The sequence below is a fragment of the Nicotiana tomentosiformis genome, chromosome 2, assembly GCF_000390325.3.
Source record: "Nicotiana tomentosiformis chromosome 2, ASM39032v3, whole genome shotgun sequence".
Classification (NCBI taxonomy): domain Eukaryota; kingdom Viridiplantae; phylum Streptophyta; class Magnoliopsida; order Solanales; family Solanaceae; genus Nicotiana; species Nicotiana tomentosiformis.
This window is the reverse complement of record NC_090813.1, coordinates 69,198,603-69,221,978: the sequence shown is the minus strand read 5'-3', so window position 1 is coordinate 69,221,978 and position 23,376 is coordinate 69,198,603. Positions and strand designations below refer to the sequence as shown.

The 23,376-nt window shown below is 35.4% G+C and overlaps 2 protein-coding genes across 2 annotated transcripts; one reads left to right on the top strand and one right to left on the bottom strand.

The window, feature by feature from the left end:
- Positions 1–3,235: 3,235 nt before the first annotated feature.
- On the bottom strand, positions 3,236–4,344 carry LOC104097918 (uncharacterized). The gene is made up of 4 exons (XM_070193496.1): positions 4,057–4,344; positions 3,682–3,909; positions 3,384–3,596; positions 3,236–3,301 (listed from the first exon to the last, which is right to left on the bottom strand). The coding sequence occupies exons 1-4, from the start codon at positions 4,342–4,344 to the stop codon at positions 3,236–3,238; spliced, it is 795 nt and encodes a 264-aa protein (XP_070049597.1).
- A 5,724-nt stretch (positions 4,345–10,068) lies between these two features.
- Positions 10,069–20,958, top strand: LOC104086827 (probable LRR receptor-like serine/threonine-protein kinase At3g47570). The gene is made up of 5 exons (XM_070195521.1): positions 10,069–10,902; positions 17,877–18,092; positions 18,173–20,161; positions 20,242–20,611; positions 20,698–20,958. The coding sequence occupies exons 1-4, from the start codon at positions 10,137–10,139 to the stop codon at positions 20,586–20,588; spliced, it is 3,318 nt and encodes a 1,105-aa protein (XP_070051622.1). The 5' UTR covers positions 10,069–10,136; the 3' UTR covers positions 20,589–20,611; positions 20,698–20,958.
- Positions 20,959–23,376: the final 2,418 nt, after the last annotated feature.

Genomic DNA, 23,376 nt, shown 5'->3' with positions numbered 1-23,376 from the left:
TAAGAAGATAGACTTTATCTTCTTCTCCTTCTTTCACATAGCCTTCTGGTTGCTCTACATAGATCTCCTCCTGCAGAAAACCATTCAGGAATGCTGATTTGACATCTAACTGGTACACTTTCCATTTCTTTTGTGCTGCAACAGCGAGTAAAAGCCTAATAGTGTCAAGTCTCGCTACTGGTGCAAAAGTATCTGAGTAGTCCACACCGAATATTTGAGCATATCCTTTGACCACGAGCCTAGCTTTATGCTTGTTGATTGAGCCATCAGCATTAAGCTTAGTTCTGTACACCCATTTGACTCCAATCACCTTTCTATTTTGAGGTCGATCAACTAACTCCCATGTTTTGTTCTTTTCAATCATGAGCAACTCCTCTTTCATTGCAGCACTCCAATCTTCATTCTTCTTAGCTTCTTCATAATGAGCAGGTTCACAAATTGCAATGTTACTTCTCTGATAAACATCAGAAAGTAATCGTGTGCCTCGAACAGGAATGTGATCCACCAAATCATTTTGCCCATCTCTTGTGATACTTTGATCTAATGTATCTGAAGCAGGCAATTTGAACTTTGAAGTCAGATCCTTCTTATCTGCATCGTCCCAGTTCCACCCTTCATCTTCCATAAAGTGCACATCTCTACTTACAATAATCTTTCCCGTTTGTGGCTGGAAAACTTTATAAGCTTTTGCAACAGAACTATAGCCAATAAAGATGCCTGGAAGTGCTCTTTTATCTAATTTATCCCTCTTGATTTGTGGAACGTGAGTGAAGCACAGACATCCAAATATTCTAAGAAAATTCAGAGATGGTTTATAATCATACCATGCTTCGAAAGGTGTTTGATTCTTCAATGCTCTTGTGGGAAGCCTGTTTTGTAAAAAAACAGCCGTATGAGCTGCTTCTGCCCAGAACTGCTTGGGTAGATTCTTCTCATGTAGCATGCATCTTGTCATCTCTAGGATATATCTGTTTCTTCTTTCACTAACTCCATTTTGTTGTGGAGTATAAGGAGCAGTAAGCTGGTGTTCAATGCCAGATTCCTCACAAAACAAATTAAATTCTTCTGAGGTATATTCTTTTCCATTATCTGACCTTAGAACTTGAATTTTGCAGCCACTTTGGTTTTCCACCATTTTCTGGAACTTCCAAAACACTCTAGCTACTTCTGATTTGAATTTCAAGAAATAAATCCAGCACATTCTTGTAAAATCATCAATGAAAGCAATATAATATCGACTACCTGCTAATGACAGAGTTCTTTGAGGACCAGATACATCTGTATGGATCAATTGCAGCTTGTGAGTGGCTCTCCAGGTTGACTTAGGAAAGGATTTCCTATTTTGCTTTCCAAACTGACATGCTTTGCAGTTTGGAATGGGATCATCGAACTCTGGAAGATCATTTGCCATCCTTTTAGATTTCATTCGCAATAGCCCCTCATGATGATAGTGCCCGAGCCTCTTATGCCAAACTTCTGTGACACTTTCTTTGACTTGAAAAGCAGTTTGCTCCTCCTCCAATGGATTTAGTGAGAAACTCTTGCCCACCATTTTGACCTTGAATAACTCATGGCCTGATGGATCTTCTATCACACATGCTTTGTTTACGAAGTGAAGTCCGTATCCTTTCTCCATTAATTGACCAACACTTAGCAGATTTTGATCAATATCTGGGACATAGAGAACATCTGTGATAAACTTAGTTCCTGAACAACTTGCAATGGCTATGGTGCCCTTGCCTTTAGCAGAAATATACTCACCATTTCCAATTCTAACTTTCTTCGTCTCAGTGCTTCTTAACTCTTTGAACAATGCCTTATCATACGTCATGTGGTTAGTGCAACCACTATCGATTAACCAACTTTCACTTGAATCGCGACTTGTGAAACAAGTTGCAACAAAGAGTTGATCGTCTTCTTCTTGTTCAACAACCTGAGCTTCTACTTCATGTTGCTGAATTTTGCTTTTGCAAATTACAGCTTCGTGACCCTGCTGATTGCACTTGCTGCACTTTGCATCAGGTCTCCTCCAACATTTGAAAGGAGGGTGACCTTTTTTTCCACAATGTTGACAAGGCGGAAAATTTGTCTTCTTGCTCCCAGTCTTGATTTTGTTGTTGTTTCCAACATTCTCATTGTTTGCTCCTTGGGTCTTTTTGTTCTGCTTCTTCTGGTTTCTTCTACTGTCTTGATGCTTCACTGGTAAGGCTCCTTCAACAGCTCCTTCTTGTCTCATAACACGTCGTTGCTCTTGTGCTTGAAAAGCACTCAAGAGCTCTGCTAGTGTGATTTTGGACATGTCCTTAGTATTTTCTAAAGTTGTAATGGTAGCCTCAAATCTTTCGGGCACCGTTACAAGGATTTTCTCAACGATCCTTGAATCGTTTAAAGTGGAACCCAACAATCTGACACGATTTGCTATGTTAAGAAGTCTGTCAGAATATTCCTTTATGGTTTCACTGTCTTTCATCCTTTGCAACTCAAATTCACGCACCAAATTCAGCACTTGCATTCCTCGAACTTTTTCATCTCCTTCATATTCAGTCTTGAGATAATCCCATACCTCTTTTGCTGACTTCAGAGACATGATACGAGTAAAGATGGTGGATGAAACTGCAGCAAACAAACATGCCTTAGCCTTTGACTTTCTGGTTTTCCTTTCCTTGTAATTTTTTATTTGAGCCATCGTGGGATTGTTTGGCAAGGGAGCAATTTCGTAATCATCTTCAACAGCCTCCCAAAGATCCAATGCTTCCAAATAGGTCTGCATTCTAACTGCCCAGATCTGATAACTTTCTCCATCAAAGGTTGGTGGTGCGATTGAAGAAAAACTTGTTTCTCCGTCCATGGCGTCCACAGAATCTGCTTGCACTCACACAGGCCCCTCAAGAAAAAAGAGCTCTGATACCAATTGTTGTTAATTTTAATCAACAAACCAGAAAACAAGTGAATGTTTGTGATTAATGAAAGAGCAGAATATTAAAGGAATGAAGAACAGAGAAGAAATTTTAAAAAGAGAGAGCATAAGACTAATACAGAACAAGAATATTTTCATTGTAATCTAAGTTACAATTTATAAGAAAAACTTAACTACTAACTTCATGGTCCTGAATATCAGCACATGATCTACTTTAAAAAAAAACTAACAAGATACTGGGAAAAGTAATAACTGCAAAGTTAAAACTAAGTAACTGCAGTCAAAGTAACTGCAACTATTCACAGCTAAACTGCAGTCCTAAATCATAGCAACTAACAGCATTTTTTGCTTTTTTTGAATTTCTTTATTTCTTCTACAAAGCTCCTATCAACAAAACAAATACAAATTAAAAAAATTCATCTTTATTTAATTATGATGAAACTTGTTAAAATAATCTGAATCTTACCATTGTTGATGATTTTTGACGGTAAGCAACAAAACTAGCCCATTGATCTTTATTTATGCCTGCTGGCACATTACTTAGAATTTCATTTTTGCTTTTGGCTGGGTCAAAATATTCATTCCACAACTTCTGCCTATGTGTAGCCCACTTCTTCGAAATACTAGCATTGCAGTATCTGTATGCAATGGACTCACTTACCCGAAAATCAAATCGAGGCTTCAAATAAAAAATAGAAGTTAGTTTTTTCATGTTATGAAAATATAGGTGCAATAAGTACATATGTATGTAATGACACGTGTACCTTCAGTATTGTTTCAAAGCAGTCTTCCATGTACTTCTTAGGCATGCCTGATGGCCCTGACCACTTCTCAAAAATAATCGGGAACAAATTACAATCAATTGCCAACGATCCACAATATCCAACGAGCAATCCCTGCGCTTCACCATATGCTGCGTTGTAGTCATCAAAATCTACAATGATGCGCTCCCCAACAGTTAGGTTGTTAACCTCATTGACCTTGACCCTAATCTACTTGGTAGCATTTTCTGAGTCTTTAAAAAGAAAACAAGTTACTCAACCAAAAAGGAAAAAATATAAGATTCTCATAAATTGAAGTAAAAATACATGTAAGGCATATACCTTTTGCCTCTACTGTCCAATATTTTGTAGATTCACGTCCTGCACGGCGCACAATGTTGCATTTGAATTAGAAGGCAGAGTTGGAGCTTGTTCTTGTTGAGGAACTTCATGAGCATGTGGGAGGGCTTGTACTGTTGTTGAGGGCTCTATAGCACCTGATTGGACTGGAGTTGCTGATGATGAAGAATGTCCATGAGCTTCATTTGGTTGACGAGCTGACTTTAGTGGATTCCGAAAGCGTTTAATCTTTGGCATGACTGCATATTCATAAGAAAAGATAGAGATGTGAATCAAATATGAAGAGGACTGAGATGAAGCATTCATTGATCAAATTAAAGTAGTATGTTATAGAACGAATAAAGCCAAAAGAAGTTGGAATTGACTTGTATTTCACGAATATTTAGATTTCATCGGTGTAAGTTGTGCATCTTTTAGGCATTTTTACATTAAATTTGTGATCAGAGTATCATTGGCCTCCAAAAGATAAGATTAACTCAACCTTTTGAAACATCTCATCATGGATGGCTTGGACAGTTTCAGCCATATGTTTTAGTTCTAATTCTATTACCTTGTAACAACAGAGATTAAAATCACTACGTGTCTCCATTCAACTTCAAAACAAATTGTCCTCGCATTCATATAAAAAAAACATTAGGTGCTCTTTTCTTATGGTCCACACTACCCTAGCCCCTACCCCTTGTTTTAGGACACAACACAATTTATGAAACACGACCAATAATTCTGCCAGCAACTTTTGAATAACAGAGGATTAACTAAACTAAAGGCAAGAAAGCACACATACAAGCTTTAAGAGATGGTCACATGTTAAACTACAACTGAGTCATTATTTCTATTTCTCAAGGGCGAGGAGGACGCAACAAGGTTCTCAACATATTCAGTCTTAAAAGGTTACACAAAGCATTGAGGATGCTTTTAGTCAATGATGGCACTAACGCATAGACAGCTAGAATAAACAGTATGTTAACTTCATGCTGCAGTATTGCAAACTAATACAATCAATGGATTTCAGAACCCTGTGTTTGATGAATTTCAGATTTTTATTTTTCACCGACCCACCAACCAGAAAGTAAAAGCTCACAATCTAGGAGTTAACTGAGCATTGAGCTATCGAAATCTAAGCTAAACAATATAGTCCTGTTTGCGGGAAAAGTAATTATTGTCCTAAGACAGTTTAATTTTTCGAAATTGACAGATTTATCTTGACTATAAACAAGGATACATCTTCTCGAATTACCTATTAAGCAAAACAAACAGAACACACTTTTTAAGGTACCCAAAAATAATGATCGATTAATACAAACCAAACATCGAACAAATGATGAGATAAAAATTTTAACCAAACATCGAACAAATGATGAGATAAAAAATTTTCCACAAACTACCCAACAAACCCAATCTAGAGCCCCAAAAAGATCTGCTTTTTTTTTTAAACTCCAAAATAAAATAAAATAAAAGCCACAATATACTCTACAAGTAGTCAAATCCAAGTAATTGACAAAGAGGGCCATAGAGAATCAAAGAACTGCACAATGTTACTAGTTGGGTAAAACTAAGCAGTGAAATAATTTACATATTTACATCCTAAATATAAAGAAAAAATGTGTGTCCCCCAATCATATTGATGAAAGTAAAATGAACAAACATCAAAAAATTAAAATACAAATAGAAAAAAGAGAACTGACCTAATGCTCACCAGGATTTCATCTCTCCAAGAGCAATAATACGGTGAATATATAGCTCTGAAAATGGAAGTTTCTAACTAAGAAAATGGGAGAAGAGGGGAAGGTGGAAATATGGAGGGAAACAATGGCGGGAATATAGAGTAGTTATCTGAGTAGTTGAGTTAAAAACGAGGGAACTGAAGAGGAAAACGAGGGAAGTGGTTTCTTTGTTACTTTTATTCTATTTAATTTTTATTATACAGTTATTTAAATAGAGCACATTTGGAAAATAGAAATAATATGTTTGGTAAAATTTATTTAAATACAATTCATTATCTACTACACAAGAATCAATAAGACAGTAAGGACAAAACAAAAAATCCAAAACAACGACAAACTAAAATATACAAAAATTTATAAAATCCGTTAAATTAGATAAAAGTAACAAGTTCTAGTTATTAAATTATTTATTTAATATACATAGTGTTTAAAAGGCTCTTTTGGGGCACATTCGGGGTTAGCCGTCCCTGGATGGGGCACTGTTCAAAAAGCCTTGAAGAATATGTGTGGAGCTTGGTTATGTGAGTTTACACGCTCCAAAGTATCCGACTGTACATCCAAAACACGCATATCACTTAATGGTCGGGGCTTGCCTAATACAATCAAACTTCTCTTTAACAGTATCTCTATATCATAATCATTTACTATAAAAGTCAAGTTTTTTCGGAATTGATTTTTATGTTATGTTATAATATATGTTTTTATAACAACACCTCATTATAGCAGCCAAAAAATATCGGAATAAACGAGGTTGTTATAGAGAGGTTTGACTGTAGTTCCTACTTAAATCACGTGTCAAGTTCTCTAATTAACACTATTGATACTTAATTCTTTAACAAAGTTATGATTAAACTTTTATTTGAGAATAACTCAAATAACTAGCCACATAATTGCATATACTAATTGAGAATATCATGAGTGTAAATATCATTAGATTATTTTTTCTAAATTAGATAGTAAAAATTGTATCTTATTTCCATTGGTCTTCATGTCTTACATGAAGGAGTAATCTTTTAAATTATAGTATTTATAAACTTTATTGATTAATTACTTTTATGGAGGTAAAATGTATAGCTTGATACATTTTTAAAGAAATTATAATTTTTTAATTGTTTGACAGTTAAGACGTTATAGTTGTATCTCATAGTAACTTTAACACTATTGTATTATTTATACTTGTAAAAACATACAAGATATTTTATTTTTTATGAGTTTATTTTTTTTTTTTAATTTCTTAAACTTTAATATATTTTTATTTGGTTTATTATGCGTCATTTATAAATTAAAAAATTTAAAGATAGATTGAGGTTACGCCTCGTCCCGTAGTAAAATGGCTTGCCTCACACACCCGCCTTTAAAAATACTATTTGAACATAGAACACCTACTATGATGAAATAAAGAAAATCCGCATTCTAAGTATTGCAATTATTTATATCCCTTTAAAATTTAAATTATCTCAAACAAAATTAAAAAAAATTAAATGTTTGTGTAGATAATTACAAAACTTGGATGTCTCTTCGCAACTGTTGTTCATTGGATGTGTAGTCGTTACCTATGAATGAAGATATTATTTATGATTAATCTAAAGTATATTTTTCCAGTTTTATTAGGTCTCGTCGACCCTATTTGTTCAGTGAGACTCACCGAGCAACTCATGCATTCAATGCTCTATATTATTGTCTTCTTATTTGGAGGCAAGTATCGCTTGTGACGGCGAGACCAAATTGAATCAACATCATTTCTTGCATTTGTTGAGCCACACTTCAACTTTTGTGATGGCTCATTTTGCATTATTCTTTTGTTATCCAATATTGTGGTCCAACGTAAGTTAATTTTTCATTTTTTTGCACCTAAAGATTCACGATACTCATGTGGTTAGAAATTACATTTAATATTTATGGGTAGACATTTCGTATAAATCTATAAATAAAAAATTTATGAGGAAGAAATGGAATAGAAGTCGTTATTATTTTTTGCTAAAGATAGAGAGATGAATTAAAGAAATGCACAAAGACAATCAAAAAAAAACTAACGAGTAAGACATAGAGAAATAATGGAAAACCTTTCTTTTTGTAGTTGAAGAAAGTGAGCAGAAAAAGATTACAAACTAGAAGTTATAGATACTGATGTAAATTGCATTAATTCGCAAAGTTTTAACTAAAATATGTAATTTGATTTAATTTTAAAGAAATAAGGTGGAAAAAATAACTAAAAATTTTCATGAGTTAATAATCGTTAACTTGTATCGAATTACAACAATTTCTCAAACACTTGGAATTGATATATTTGTGGAGGTTATCAAAAACCTTCACAAAGAAACCGCCATAATAAGAAAAAAAATTGAGGAGGTGGGAACAAACGCCACGAATTGAATATATAGTGGAGGTCTTTTACGATCCCCATATTTAAACCGCCACAATAAGAACTATTTTGTGGGGGGTGGCTCAAACGACACAAAACAAACGTATAGTGGGAGTTTTTTATGATCCCCATAAATAAATCGCCACAATTTACCAAATTTTTTGTAGTGGCTCTTTATAGTTACTTAGCTATCAACTTATCACTATAATCTCTTCTAATACGTACAACTTATGTTGATGCAAGGATGCAGTAACGAGACTGACCTATTAACAACTTGTTTCTAAGGTTTAATTAGCCTCTAAAAAGAAGTAAAATTCCCACTACCCTGAATCAGCGACAATAAGCCAATAATTATATAAACCTAGTATCTTCAGTAGGTGAAGCTATCAATTTTTCTGGAACTTTAGCTGAAAAAATCTTCAATTAAACTTTCAATCTTCATGGATTCCTTTCTTGAAGGTATCAGAAGCAGAAAGTTCAAAATGTAAAGAATAGAATACAAATCCATCTTCTCAATTGTTAACGTCATAGTAGCTAAGTGCTGAGTTGAATTGTTACCAGCTCCCAATTTCTTTGGGCATGCTTCCTAAATAATATCATATGTCAACAGTATTTTAAAAGGCATTTTTGGGACTCGCCCCTGGGCGGGGCACTTGCAAAATGTCCTAGGGCTCATGTATAGGGCTTAGTTCTGTGAGGCTTACGTCGCAAGCGCCCGACCGTGCGCCCTAAACACGGTTAACGCCCAACGCTCGGGGCTCGCCTAAAAGTTCTAATGCAAATCACATGTCGAATTTCCTAATTAATATCGTTGACCTTCAAAATTCTTTAATAAATTAATGATAAAAGTTCTATTCATCGATAGAAATATGAAGATTGAGCATAATTCTAATAATGAGACATAGTATTGCGAATTTATATCTTCACTTGTTATTGGTCGTGTCTTAGTTCATTTGTCCCTCCTTGTTATACACTTTTATTACTTTGATGTATTAAACTAATTTGTATTTATTCATGAAGGAGTAATATTTTAATTATCGTACTAATAAGATTTTATTAATTATTTACTTTTAGCAATGTAAAATGTGGAGTTTGATCATTGTTTTTAAAGAAATTGTAGTTTTTAATTATTTGAAAGTTAAAGACGTTATACGTGATTTGTATGCATTAGTTATACTTAAGAATCATGCTAGATATTTTTTTCTATGAGTTTATTTAATTTTCTTTTAATTTTTCACTTTTAATTTATATTATATATATTTTTTGTGTTATTATGTTATTTTATTAATTTATAAATTAAAATTTTTAAAGATACATGGGGCTTACACCCCAGGCTTACGCCTCGCCCCATATCAAGTAAAATGCCCCACTTCAAGCCCCCGCCTTTTAAAACATTGCTTGTAAGTAGCGTATAATAGATTGTTTGACTAGTTTTTTGTAGGGATGAAGAGAGCGCGCGCGCGCGCGCGCGCACACACACACACACACATATATATATATATATATATTACATATTTAGAATTTTTTTCAATTTTTATGTAATTTTACCTGTTTATAAATATTTAATGTCATTATATTATTTTATAAAATATTAAAAATTAAATATATATGGGGCTTACGCCCCTTGCCTCGGGGCTTACGGCTCGTTGAGACATATGTAAAATGCCCGCCTTAGGCACCACGCCTTTTAAAACATTGTATGTCAATTGTCAAAACAGCTACAAGTTATTGGATGTAACATGACTGAAGAGGTGGTGAAGATGCTTTATCATGTGTTAGCATTTAGTACCAGATCTAGACTATATTTGTCAACTCCTTTTTAAATATTTTGTTAACATTATATGTTCTTAATTAATTAGTTTCAATAATAAAGAACAACTAGCACTATCTTCTCAATTATAAAATTAATCAGTTCTTCCAACCCGTATAAATTAGATTGCTGCAAAGATCCAACCAGCAAAAGCATTAATTCCTTTCATGGTACTCAAAGAAAACGAGGTTATCGATCAATAATGGAGAAAGCCTCATCTTTTCAGCTTCTAGCATTTATATTAATATCTCTTCACATAATAGAAACATGCTTAGCCATGAATATAAGCACTGATCAATCTTCTCTTCTAGCCTTGAAAGCCCAAATTACTTCAGACCCTTATCGCATACTTTCAACAAACTGGTCTTCTTCAACCTCTGTTTGTAACTGGATTGGAATCACTTGTGGCTCTCGTCATCACAGAGTGATTAAACTGAATATTTCAGACATGGGATTTACTGGTACCATCCCACCACAACTTGGCAACCTTTCTTTTCTTGTTTCACTTGATCTAAGCTACAACAATTTCCATAGTGAACTTCCACCAGATTTCACTCGTTTGCAAAAATTGAGAGCCATTAATCTTAGTTACAACAACTTCACCGGAGAAATTCCAATAGAAATAGCCACTCTTCCGAGTTTGAAATTTTTGAACTTGGGATACAATAAATTAAATGGCTCCAATGTGCTCTCCATATTCAACATATCAACACTAAAATTTTTGGATCTCAGAAAAGCTGGTTTAACTGGCGATTTCCCTTCTGATTTATGTCGTCGCCTTCCCAGATTGCAAAAGCTTGTACTTGGCTTCAATATGTTAAGCGGAGAGGTACCAAGAACCATATCAGAATGCTCGGAACTTCAACTCCTATGGTTGTTTGAAAATAACTTTGTTGTAAAAATTCCAAAAGAACTCGGTAACTTGGAGCTGCTGCAAGATTTACATCTTGGATTTAACAAGTTACAAGGTATGTGCTTATCATTTTTCTCGGAGTTTAACTTTACTCGTAGTATTAATTATGGATTGGATTTTAACTTATACTTCTAACAGTGCAATAAAATTTATAGCCTATTTTGGTCAAGCTTCTAAAAAAAAAAAAAGCTAAAAGTGTTCTCTTTTTTTTTTTTTAAATAAAAATGCTTATTTTAGAAATATAAGGTGTACTTGTCACTTTACTACGTATTTTTAAAAAGCGTATTTGTCACTTTACGCATCCAATGCCACGAGGCCGTCCACGGTGATATAGCGCATGGTAGGTCAAGGTACCATGAGGATGACCAAGGGGTCAATGGGTTGTACCATGATATTTTGTGTGTAGTTTTTGAGTATTTTATGTGAATTGTTCTCCACTTGAAACACTTTCAAATACTATTACATATAACCGCCAATTAGATTAGCTTTCGCATACAACAACAATCCAGTAGAATTTTACTTGTGAGATCTCGGAAGGATAGAGTTTATGACGACCTTACTCTTACCTTGGAGGGATAGAAAAGTTGTTTCTGAGAAACCCTAAAAAATTTAGCTTTAGCATATCATAAGAAATATGATTAGTAAACTGGAACGGTTTATCATAGCCAGTTTTGATTATTTTAGTTGGGTAATATGCAACAGGGGGACTTTATTTAGATTAAAGAGAGCTTAGAAAAATATTTACTCCATTTCCACTATATTTATTAACTATATGTACTTATCAAAAATCTAATATACTTGTACGTATCAGACTTTCTCTTAATTTGGTATATTGAATTAGTTTAAGACATTGAAATTTTTTCAAAGTTAATATGTGATAGCGAATATATTAGTTAAATCAAGATCTCAATTTAGCCAACGATTGAAATTAAAAACTAAAATTTAGTAGTCTGAAGTACTAGCTTTAAAAAGCCATTATCAAGAACTAATATACACAACTCATTTGTGTTTGATCGCTAAACAGGTGAACGTCATACACTAATAAGGTTGTGACACGTGTCCTCAACTCGTTTGTTTCTGTCGTTTCACCTCTAGTCCCCAAATTCCATTTCTAAATATAGGTGTTGCGGGGGCCAAATGTATATAGTGTGAATGAGTCACAACTACTATACCAAAAATTATGACAACCACTAAATAATAAACAAGACAATAAGACAACAATAAAAGAACATCAGAATTTACGAGGTTCGGCCAATTTTGCCTATTTCCTCGGACACAATCAATATTTTATTCCACTCCAAAATTACAAGTGAAATAATACTAAAGAGAGAAGATACAAATGCCTTAAGAAGATAACAAAGGCAAATGAGAGGTGTACTTAAATCCTAAATATTAGGCCTCCTTTTATAGGGTGAAATTCCCATTCAAAATTGTCATCCACCGATGTGAGACTTTTAACAATTTCAACAAATCTCCACCTTGGCAAAATTCCACATCTTCAATTTTCTCTTAATAACAAATTTTGGTTGTGTCTTCATCTTCAATCTTTAGTGTTCAACAATGTTGATCAAATCCAAACAATGTTGAAACTTGACCGCAGTCACCACTTTTGTCAGCATATCAGCAGGGTTCTCCGTAGTATGAATTTTCTTCACCGTGACTCCACCTTCTTCTATGATTTCTCGTACGAAATGATACCGAACATCAATGTGCTTCGTCCTTGCATGATAAACTTGGTTCTTCGCTAATTGAATAGCACTTTGACTATCACAAAAAATTGTAATATTTTTTTGTTCAATACCAAGCTCCTTTAGCAACCCCTGAAGCCAAATTGCCTCCTTCACAGCCTCCGTAATAGCCATGTACTCTGCCTCTGTTGTAGACAAAGCAACTGTTGACTGCAAAGTAGACTTCCAACTAACTGGTGCCTTTGCAAAAGTAAACACATAACCAGTAGTTGACCTTCGTTTGTCCAGATCACCCGCAAAATCTGAGTCACAATATCCAACTACAGACCGATTGCCTTCCTGCTCAAAAACTAACCCAACATCTACAGTACTATGAATATACCGTAGAATCCATTTCACAGCTTGCCAATGCTCCTTTCCTGGATTATGCATATATCTGCTAATAACTCCAACGGCTTGTGAAATGTCAGGTCTCGTACAAACCATTGCATACATCAAGCTACCAACAACATTTGCGTATGGTACCCTTGACATATACTCCTGTTCAGTTTCATCCTTTGGCGACATAGTAGTATTTAGCTTAAAATGGGGAGCAAGTGGCGTACTAATTGGCTTAGTCTTCTTATCTATGCCAAAACGCTATAGTACTCTATTCAAATATTCTTTCTGAGATAAACAGAGTTTCTTTGAACGTCTATCTCTTATTATCTCCATGCCAAGAATTTTCTTTGCCTCACCCAGATCCTTCATCTCGAACTCCTCCTTCAGTTGAATCTTCAACTTATCAATTTCTTCCGAATTCTTGAAAGTTATCAACATATCATCAACATATATGAGAAGATATACAAAGGAACTATCATTAAGTTTGCGCAAATACACATAATGATCGTATTTGCTTCTCTTGTACCCTTGCTGCAACATAAACTTGTCAAATCACTTGTACCATTGTCTAGAAGATTGTTTCAATCCGTACAATAATTTTTCAAGTTTGCATACCATATTTTCTTTTCCAGCAACTTTGAATCCTTCTGGCTGAGTCATGTAGATTTCCTCCTCCAAGTTTTCATGTAAAAACGCAGTTTTTACATCCATCTGAACTAGTTCCAAATCCAACTGTGCTACCAAAGCCAACATAATTCTAATGGATGAATGTTTTACAACTGGAGAAAGTAGTTCATTGTAATCAATTCCCTCCTTTTGAGCATATCCTTTGGCCACCAATCTTGCTTTGTAGCGAACATCTTCTTGTTAGAAAATCCTTCTTTCTTTGCAAATACCCATTTGCACCCAATTGCTTTCTTTCCCTTCAGGAGATTGGCCAATTTCCATGTATGATTCTGATGAAGGGACTGCATTTCTTCATTCATGGCAATCCTCCACTTATCTTCTTCTGAACTTTGGATTGCGTCTTTATAAGTGGTAGGAACACCATCAGCTACAATTGAGGTTGCATAAGCAACCGTCTCTATGAGACGAACAAGTTTCGTTATTGTCCTTTTTGGCATGTTGGTTGCTATTGATTCAAGTTGTTGTCGAGGTTCCTGAGTTGGAATCTCCCTCTCTACTGGTTCTTCTTCCAGAGGGTAATCTTCAATTGTTTCCTCCTCTTCTTCTTGCGTAGCAAAAATAAATTTTCCCTCAAACTCCACCTGCTTTGATGCACCACCAGTTTGTTTGACATCTTCAACTGTCACCTTATCTGTTATGGCAGATTCATCAAAGATAACATCTCTGCTGAATATAATATTCCTTGTCTCTGGACACCATAAGCGGTATCCTTTGACTCCAGAAGTAATCCCCATAAGTATAGCCTTCTTTTCTTTCGGATCCAATTTTGACTCTTTTACATGGTAGTATGCAATTGAGCCAAACACGTGCAAAGAGTCATAATCTACAGCAGGTTTTCCATACCATTTTTCAAATGGTGTCTTGCCATCAATGGTAACAGATGGTAGACGATTAATGAGGTGGCATGCATATGTAATTGCCTCAGCCCAAAATTCTTTGCCCAAACCAGCATTGGACAACATACAACGTACCTTCTCCACTAAAGTCCGGTTCATACGTTCTGCCACTCCATTCTGTTGTGATGTATGTCTGACAGTAAAGTGTCGGACGATGCCATTATTTTCACAGACCTTATTGAAATGATCATTTTTGTATTCACCTCCATTGTCTGTGCGAATACACTTGATCTTCCTGCCTGTTTGATTCTCCACCATCGTCTTCCATTTGAGAAAAATTTCCAACACTTCATCTTTCCTCTTCATTGTATACACCCACACTCTTCGGGAAAAATCATCAACAAAGGTTATAAAATAGTGCTTCCCACCCAATGAAGGTGTTTTGGAAGAACCCCAAATATCAGAGTGTACATAATCCAAAATGCCTTTAGTATTGTGGATCGCTGTACCAAATTTAACCCTTGTCTATTTTCCTTTGACACAATGTTCGCAAAACTCCAAGTTGCAAGTTTTTACGCCTTTTAACAATCCTTGATTAGATAGAGCTTTCCAGGATTTTCCTCCAGCATGTCCCAAGCGCATGTGCCATAGCCTGATTGCTTCTGCCTCTTTGTCATCACTGGATGTTACTGTCGCTGTCCCAATAACTGTACTACCACGATAGCGGTACATGTTATTGTTCTTCCGATTGGCCTTCATTACCACTAGTGCACCGGAGCATTTTCTCATCACTCCATTTTCTGCAATAATTTTGAACCCTTTTGATTCTAGGGCTTCCACATAGATGAGATTCTTCTTCAAACCCGGTACATATCGAACATCTGTTAATGTTCTGATCATTCCATCATGGCTCCTTAATTTTATTGAACCAATGCCATATGAGGTAAGAGGGCTGTTATCCGCTGTGTGGATGACTCCATATTCTCCTTCTTGAAAATTCACGAACTAGTCCTTGTTGGGACATATATGATAGCTACAAGCCGAGTCCATCAATCATATGTCTGATGATGTTGATAACTCTGTTGTAACTAATGAGAAGTCTGAATCATCACAATCAGCTACATTTGAATCCATAATGGACTTTCCATTGTTATGTCTGGCCTTATTCTTCAACTTCGGACAGTCTTTCTTCTAGTGTCCCTTTTCTCGACAAAAGGCACATTCATCTTTGCTGGGTCTAGATCTCAACTTGGATCTTCCCTTCTTAGTCCTCGTTTGATTTTGAGGACGACCCCTCACAATTAGTCCTTCTCCTTCTCCGCCCTTCTGTTTTTCTCCCTTTCTTTGTTCATAGCTGTACAAAGCTGAACAAACTTCTCTGAGAGAAATTTTGTCATTTTCATGGAGTAGAGTAGTTTCAAGGTGCTCGTACTCATTAGGAAGTGACCCCAACAACATCAAGGCCAAGTCACCATCATCAAAAGTTGCATCCATATTTTGCAAATCTGTGACCAACTTATTGAAACTGGTGATATGTTCATTCATTGTGGTACCAGGAACATAGGTGAAGCGAAACAGTCTCTTCTTCATGTACAATTTATTTTGACTGTTTTTCTTCAAAAATTTATCCTCCAGTGCTTTCCATAATTTACTTGCAGAAGTTTCCTTTGTGTATGGATATTTCTGCTCTCTAGCAAGGTAGGATCGAATGGTACCGCAAGCAACACGATTGATAATTTTCCAATCTTCTTCTCCAATAACATCTGGCTTCTTTTCTTCAATGGCAAGATCTAGCCCTTGTTGAAAAAGAACATCTAGAACCTCGCCTTGCCACATCCCAAAATGTCCTGACCCGTCAAAAATTTCTACCGCAAATTTCGCATTTGACACAATTCTTGTCATAAGCGAAGATGCCAACGATGACGTATTATTGACACTTGATGTAGATTCTTCTTGTTTACTGTCTCCCATTTTGACACAAATATTATTTAGTAGCTGACGACACAAATCAAGATTATTTCCTTTCTGGTGTGGAAGATCAGACTAAGCTGCAACCACAGAGCATACTCAGACAGAACCTTGACTCAGTTACCAAGATAGATCTTTTCTGATGTGGAAGATCAGACTATGCTGCAACCACAGAGCATACTTAGACAGTACCTTGGCTCTGATACCAATTGTTGCGGAAGCCAAATGTATATAGTGTGAATGAGTCACAACTACTATACCAAAAATTATGACAACCACTAAATAATAAATAAGACAATAAGATAACAATAAAAGAACACCAGAATTTACGAGGTTCGGCCAATTTTGCCTACTTCCTCAGATATAATCAATATTTTATTCCACTCCAAAATTACAAGTAATGAGAGGTGTACTTAAACCCTAAACATTAGGCCTCCTTTTATAGGGTAAAATTCTTATTCAAAATTGTCCTCTACCGATGTCGATGTGAGACTTTTGACAATTTCAACCATACGTTCTTCGTCCAAACCTCAGAACAGAGATGGGTACAAAATCGATTGTCTGGAAAAAAACATCACATCCTCTTCGACTTTCCAAATTATCTGAAGTACTTTTTTGGATTTTTCTTTACTAGAAGTTGCTCTTTATGATTTGATTGGATTTTCTCCTTTTGTTTTTTTTTTCTTTGCGTGTTTTCTATGTGCTTTTGAGTTGGGGAATGAGGAATTATTTTTAAAGAGAGTTTCTTAGTTTGGACTTTTATTGAAATCTGAGTTGGGGTTATTTGTTTGAAAAAGGCTTGGAGTGTTTTACATTGATGGCCCTTCGAACTTGAAATCTGAGTTTATAAACCCAGATTATTGTCGAATAGTTGCTGATTGAGAAGGAATGATACTTGTTTCTTAGAATTGAGAACCGAAATCTATCTACTGCTTTGAACAATTTGTTGAGGGAATTTCCAGACTCCATTGTTGAGAAGGAACCTGGTTATAAGGAAGAAGATAATTTATTTTCCAAAAACTAAAATAAATAGAATAAAATTTGGACTTGTGGCACTTAAATAAGGTGGCTTCATACACAAGTTTTTTCCACCTATTCACAGGCACAATTTGTTGGTAAAATACGCTGGCCAAGTGGTCAAATTGGTGTGTATTAGATATATTTGGTGAAACGTTTTTTGTGTAAAAAGCTTCTTGTGAAGGAGAGTGTGCAGAAGGAATTTGGCTACATGCTCGGGGGATAAACTATGTATTAAGTCTAAAATATATTGTTGTCTAAATTTACTTACAAAATGATTTTTACCTATGTTGTTTCAGCTAATGCCAAATGCGAATGAATTATATATGTTTTTTTTTTTTTGGAATTATATATGGTTGGTTTGGTTTTCTAAAAGTATTATTGTATAGAGTTATACTCTTGTAAATACTATATGAATTTTTATGTGATATTTTCGTTTAACAATTTGACAGGGACAATTCCTGAAGAGATTGGTCATCTTCATAACTTGAAGGATTTAATCATGGCAAACAATAGATTAACAGGCCCAATCCCTTTAACCGTATTCAACATTTCATCACTTGAAAATTTATTTATGGGTGATAACATGCTTGAAGGACCTTTACCAAGAGAGATTGGAAATTCGAGTATGCTTGTCTGGCTTGATTTTGCATTTAATAACCTAACAGGTATGGAAAAATATCTAATTTAGAATTTCAGTTTTTTGGATACTTCTATCTAATCATCCTTATCTTACTGAATTTTGCAGGAATAATTCCACATGAAGTCGGTAAACTTAAAGAGTTGGAGTACCTTTCATTATCTTACAATAATTTTAATGGGTCAATCCCTATTGGCATCTTCAATATCTCATCTCTTGTAAGTATTAACCTCGACCATAACCACATTTCAGGTAACCTTCCTTCCACCATAGGCAACAGGTTACCCAATGTTGAAGAAATTTTTCTAAATGGAAACTACATTAATGGTGTCTTACCTGCTTCCATCTCAAATTTGTCTAAGCTTACAATTCTAAGCCTCGTCAATAATGAATTTACGGGTTCAATTCCTGATTCTCTAGGAAATTTAAGACTACTTGAAGTTCTCAACTTGTATGGTAACTCCTTCACAAGTGAATCGGGCGTTATTACTCCTTTGAAAAATTTTAACCACTTGAAAAGATTGATATTGTCTTTCAATCCTTTAAATGCAATGCTTCCGGAATCCATCGGCAATCTCTCTTCTCTTCAAACGTTTGTGGCAGTAGGCTGTAACCTCAAAGGCAATATTCCAAGTGAGATTGGAAATTTGAGAAATAATGTATCTACTTTGGCGCTGGATGGTAATAAGTTTACTGGAATTGTCCCGACAACAATAATTTCTTTGAAAAACCTCCAACGGCTTTCACTTGGTGCAAACAGATTAAGTGGCCCTTTCCCAACTAATTTATGTGAGCTACCAAAGTTAGGCATGCTAATCCTTTCACAAAATCAAATGTGGGGAAATATTCCTACTTGCTTGGGGAATGTGACTTCCCTAAGAGAGGTTTATCTTGATTCCAATAACTTCACTTCTAGCATACCCTCAAGTCTATGGAATCTCAAAGACATCATGACGCTGAACATCTCTTCTAATTTCTTTACTGGTTCTCTACCCCTAGAAGTTGGAAACCTCAAGGCTGCAATATCTTTGGATCTCTCCAGAAACCATATTTCAGGCAACATTCCAAGTACATTGGGAGGTTTACAGAAATTGATTCAACTATCTTTGGCTCATAATAGAATTGAAGGATCTATTCCTGAGACATTTGGAGAACTCATAAATTTGGAAGCATTGGATCTTTCATATAACAATATGTCTGGTGTGATTCCAAAGTCATTAGAGAAACTTAAGCACCTAGGCTCCTTTAATGTCTCATTCAACAGGTTACACGGGGAAATTCCGAATGGAGGACCTTTTGTTCATCTCCCTTATCAGTCTTTCATGTCGAATGAAGGATTGTGTGGTAATCCTCAAAAGCATGTCCTACCTTGTCCTTCTAATTCAAAGAATCATTCTAATTCAAAGAAGAAAAGACTAATATGGATTGTAGTTGCCTCTTCAGTGATCTTTGTAATAGGGCTTGCCTCAGCAATAATTTTCGTGTTGATGAGACGTCGGCATAAAACAGTCAATGCTGAAGATGAGTGTTTGCCTGAGGTAGCACCACAAAGAATTTCTTACTATGAACTTCAAAGAGCAACCCAGGGCTTTGACGGAGATAACTTGCTAGGTAGTGGAAGTTTTGGTTCTGTTTATAAAGGAACTTTGGCAGATGGGATGATAGTAGCTGTTAAAGTTTTCAATGTGCAGATGGAAGGTACATTTCAAACCTTTGATAGAGAATGTGAAATTTTACGGAATCTTCGTCACAGAAATCTCACCAAGATCATTAGCAGCTGTTGCAACTTGGATTTTAAAGCATTGATACTTGAGTACATGCCAAATGAGAGCTTAGACAAGTTGCTATATTCTCGAGATTATTGTTTAAACATAATGCAAAGATTGAATATCATGATCGATGTTGCATCTGCTCTGGAATATCTCCATCATGGTTACACAGTACCGGTTGTTCACTGTGATCTGAAGCCTAGCAATGTGTTACTTGACAACAACATGGTGGGACACCTGACTGACTTTGGTATTGCAAAACTTTTAACTAAGGAAGAATCTATTGCTCATACAACAACCTTTGCCACAATTGGTTACATTGCTCCAGGTGAATCATTTATTTAACTTATAACGAAGTTTTTGTTTAATGTGTTGTGTTGTCTCAGACATTTTAATTTTTCTTTTTAGAGTATGGTTTGGAAGGCCTTATATCCAAGAGGTCTGATGTTTATAGTTATGGTATCATGTTGCTCGAAACCTTTACAAAGAAGAAACCTAATGATGAAATGTTCACGGGAGATTTAAATTTGAGAAGCTTCGTGCATAATTCGCTTCCTGATCAGTTGGACCAGATCATAGATGCCGACTTACTAACATCTGATGAGCAAAACTTAAGTCAAAAGTTGCAATGTGTGTCATCCATCATGGAGTTAGCCATGAATTGCACAGCTAATATTCCAGCTGAAAGGATGAACATGACTGATGTTGTAGCAGCATTAGAAAAGATCAAACAGAAGCTTTCTTCTTGTTATTGAATGTCCTAAACCCATGACATCAGGTACTTTCATATCCTTTTGGAACAAAAAGGTTACAAAGTTCAGTAGCATTTAACCATCAGTAGTTGTTCCTTGAATGTTATTGCAGGTAATTGTGTGGCTATTGGAAGTAAAAAGGATGGAAGCTCTTTACTGAGCTTCACAAGAAGTTATTACAACTCTGGAGACTATTGTTATGAAAAGCTGCTGATAGTTTGTCTACTGTTTTCTTTTGCTTGATGATCTGTATTTGTTTTAAGAATATAAACTTTATCCTCCAATTTTGTTCATAACCATAACTAAACCATTTTCCTTTTCCTAGTTCTTTAACCAATTTAATATACTAGTCTATGGCATGTTATACTATGTATCTCTCATTTAGCAACGGGAGGGCCTTTCCATTACCTAAAATCTGGGTAACCTTTCAATTGAACATACAAATGAACAGTGCATGTGAGATATTTTGATAGAAAAGGCCAAATATATAATTCGTCCAGATTTATTCATCATGCGACTATGAAGGCAGCAGCTAACAGTGGCCGGATGTAGAGCTCTGCAGAAATTCAACTTAATTGATGCAGAAAGAAAGCTATTTAAAATGATAAATATAGTCCCCAATATCTTTTACTTAATTATAAGCTTGCATAGTGCTCTTTCTATTTGTTTTCTCGGCTTTCTTCACTTGAGATGGGCCTTCTTACCGCTGCTTCTACCTATTACTATTCTTTTGTCGTATTAGCTATTTGTGTAAAGCAACAGTGAGATTAAACCGAGGAGGGAGAACAACAAGTTGTGTACCTTTTTGACGCAGCGAATATCGTTGAACTCACCACAAAAAAAATTGCCCCAAGTCGAACTTTGAATCTCTTGGAAACAAAGTTAGAATTTCACAAACTAAGTGTCTTTTATCCTTGTATGGTTTTTGAAGAGGAAGAAGGGAGTTTCTGTTTTTCTTCTTTCTCCTGTGAGAAGAAGGAAACATAACATGATTCATGTAAAAGAGATTTAAAAAACTGATTAACCCCATCACTATTTAACTGGGTATGGTAGTTTATTTTGAGTAACTCTCTTTTACCTTATCAGTTTTAGATGGGTTGGGTCAGCCCACATGGAGCGACCCAAGATCCAAACTCAATATCCAACATCTCCCACTTCGCTCATGGTGGGTTATACCTGAACCAATTTTATGTCAATAACACACGTAATTCATACTGACAAATAGTTCGTGCGACCTGCGAGCATTAAGAGCTATAGTATTTCAAACTCATTAAAGTTGTACTAAAGCTCCATGTAGAAATCCAATCACATATGGAAAGGATGCATTACCAACATGAGGATCTTATTACTCGCAATACCCCAGACGTCATTTGCTACTCCAGTAGTAGTTATTTGATCCCTCATCCTCGGAAGAGGTGAACTCGAGTTCAAATATAACATTGTACCCACAATTACACTCAATACTCTCATGGTAAGTGTAATGGTCGACAAGTGAATACAAGTTATTACTAATTTTAGTTGCCTTCCTTTTCCACTCGAATCTATTCATTCCAGATCAACTACTTTCCTAGACATGCAATGCATTGCCGAATCGCTCATGGCTATTAGTGACATGCTAAAGTAGTAACATCGATTGGCACTTCAAGATACAGTAAAAGGTCAAAGGGTATTCCAATAAAAGTTAATATAACTTTTCGGGATCTCACACAATGAAGAAACATGGATCCATTCTTCTATTATCCCATTGGTCGCTAGCACATGTGGTATGAAACACATGCTACGGTGTTCTTACCTTATATTGGCGTGTGTGTCTCATTCTTTTACTCATTCAACACCGTACAAATCTTGACCAAGACATCTCCAGATGTCTAACCCGAGTTTCTCGCTTCAATAATCCTCAACTCCAATTTCTTAGAGAAACTAGTATCTGGCTTTCAAAACAAGTCATTAAGGATTATGAAATCCATAAGTCTGAACTCTAGTCAAGACCGATCATTCTATTCAAAAATATATATGACCTTGTACTAATCAAGGTTCTAATAGGTCTTATCTCTACACGTTCCTCGACGTCAGAGGTGATTGCTCGTGTGAGAGCCGATCTCGCAACTTGTCTGACACACTTATATCCTTCAAAAGGATATCAACACATGCATATATAATATCAATACAATCTCAATAATAATACATTGATGAGTATACGACAATAACCAAAATATTTTGCAATACACAAATACTAACATATCTTTCGCAAACCTAGAGCCAGAACATGTTTCTCAAATATGTCTCTAGATATTGCTTTTGTAAGAGGATCAACTATCATTTTTGCGTAGGTATGTATTGTAATGTTATTTCTTTACTTGCCATGATGTCCCTCATATCTATATACTCTCTGAAGAGTAAATCAATTTCACTATAACATAGTGAATAATCTACAATTCTCTTTTTAATGATCTCTTCCGGAATTGGATTAATACCTTCTAACCAGACCTACGACATAACAAATGTTTGAGCGAGTACACATCATAGCATACATCAAGCTCCCGACAATACTTGAATACGTAACTCGAGACATGTCTTCCTTTTCATTTTTAGTCTTGGGACACATTTCAAGACTTAAAGTTTCACCTCTCGCTATAGTAGTATCCATGAATTTGCAACTATTCATGCGAAAACGCTCCAAAATTTTCTTTATATAAGTTTCTTGAGATAGACTCAATAACTTTTTGGAATGGTCCTTTTGGATCTTAACTCCAAGGATATAGTTTGCCTCACCCATATCTTTCATGTCAAA

Coding starts and splice junctions, on each gene's coding strand:
- LOC104097918 (XM_070193496.1), bottom strand. CDS start 4,344: ATGAATGCTTCATCTCAGTCCTCTTCATATTTGATTCACATCTCTATC. Junction 3,597..3,681: donor GCTTTGAAACAATACTGAAG/GTACACGTGTCA, acceptor TTTTATTTGAAG/CCTCGATTTGATTTTCGGGT. Junction 3,302..3,383: donor GTCAAAAATCATCAACAATG/GTAAGATTCAGA, acceptor TTTTGTTGATAG/GAGCTTTGTAGAAGAAATAA.
- LOC104086827 (XM_070195521.1), top strand. CDS start 10,137: ATGGAGAAAGCCTCATCTTTTCAGCTTCTAGCATTTATATTAATATCT. Junction 10,903..17,876: donor TGGATTTAACAAGTTACAAG/GTATGTGCTTAT, acceptor ACAATTTGACAG/GGACAATTCCTGAAGAGATT. Junction 20,162..20,241: donor AATTGGTTACATTGCTCCAG/GTGAATCATTTA, acceptor TTTTCTTTTTAG/AGTATGGTTTGGAAGGCCTT.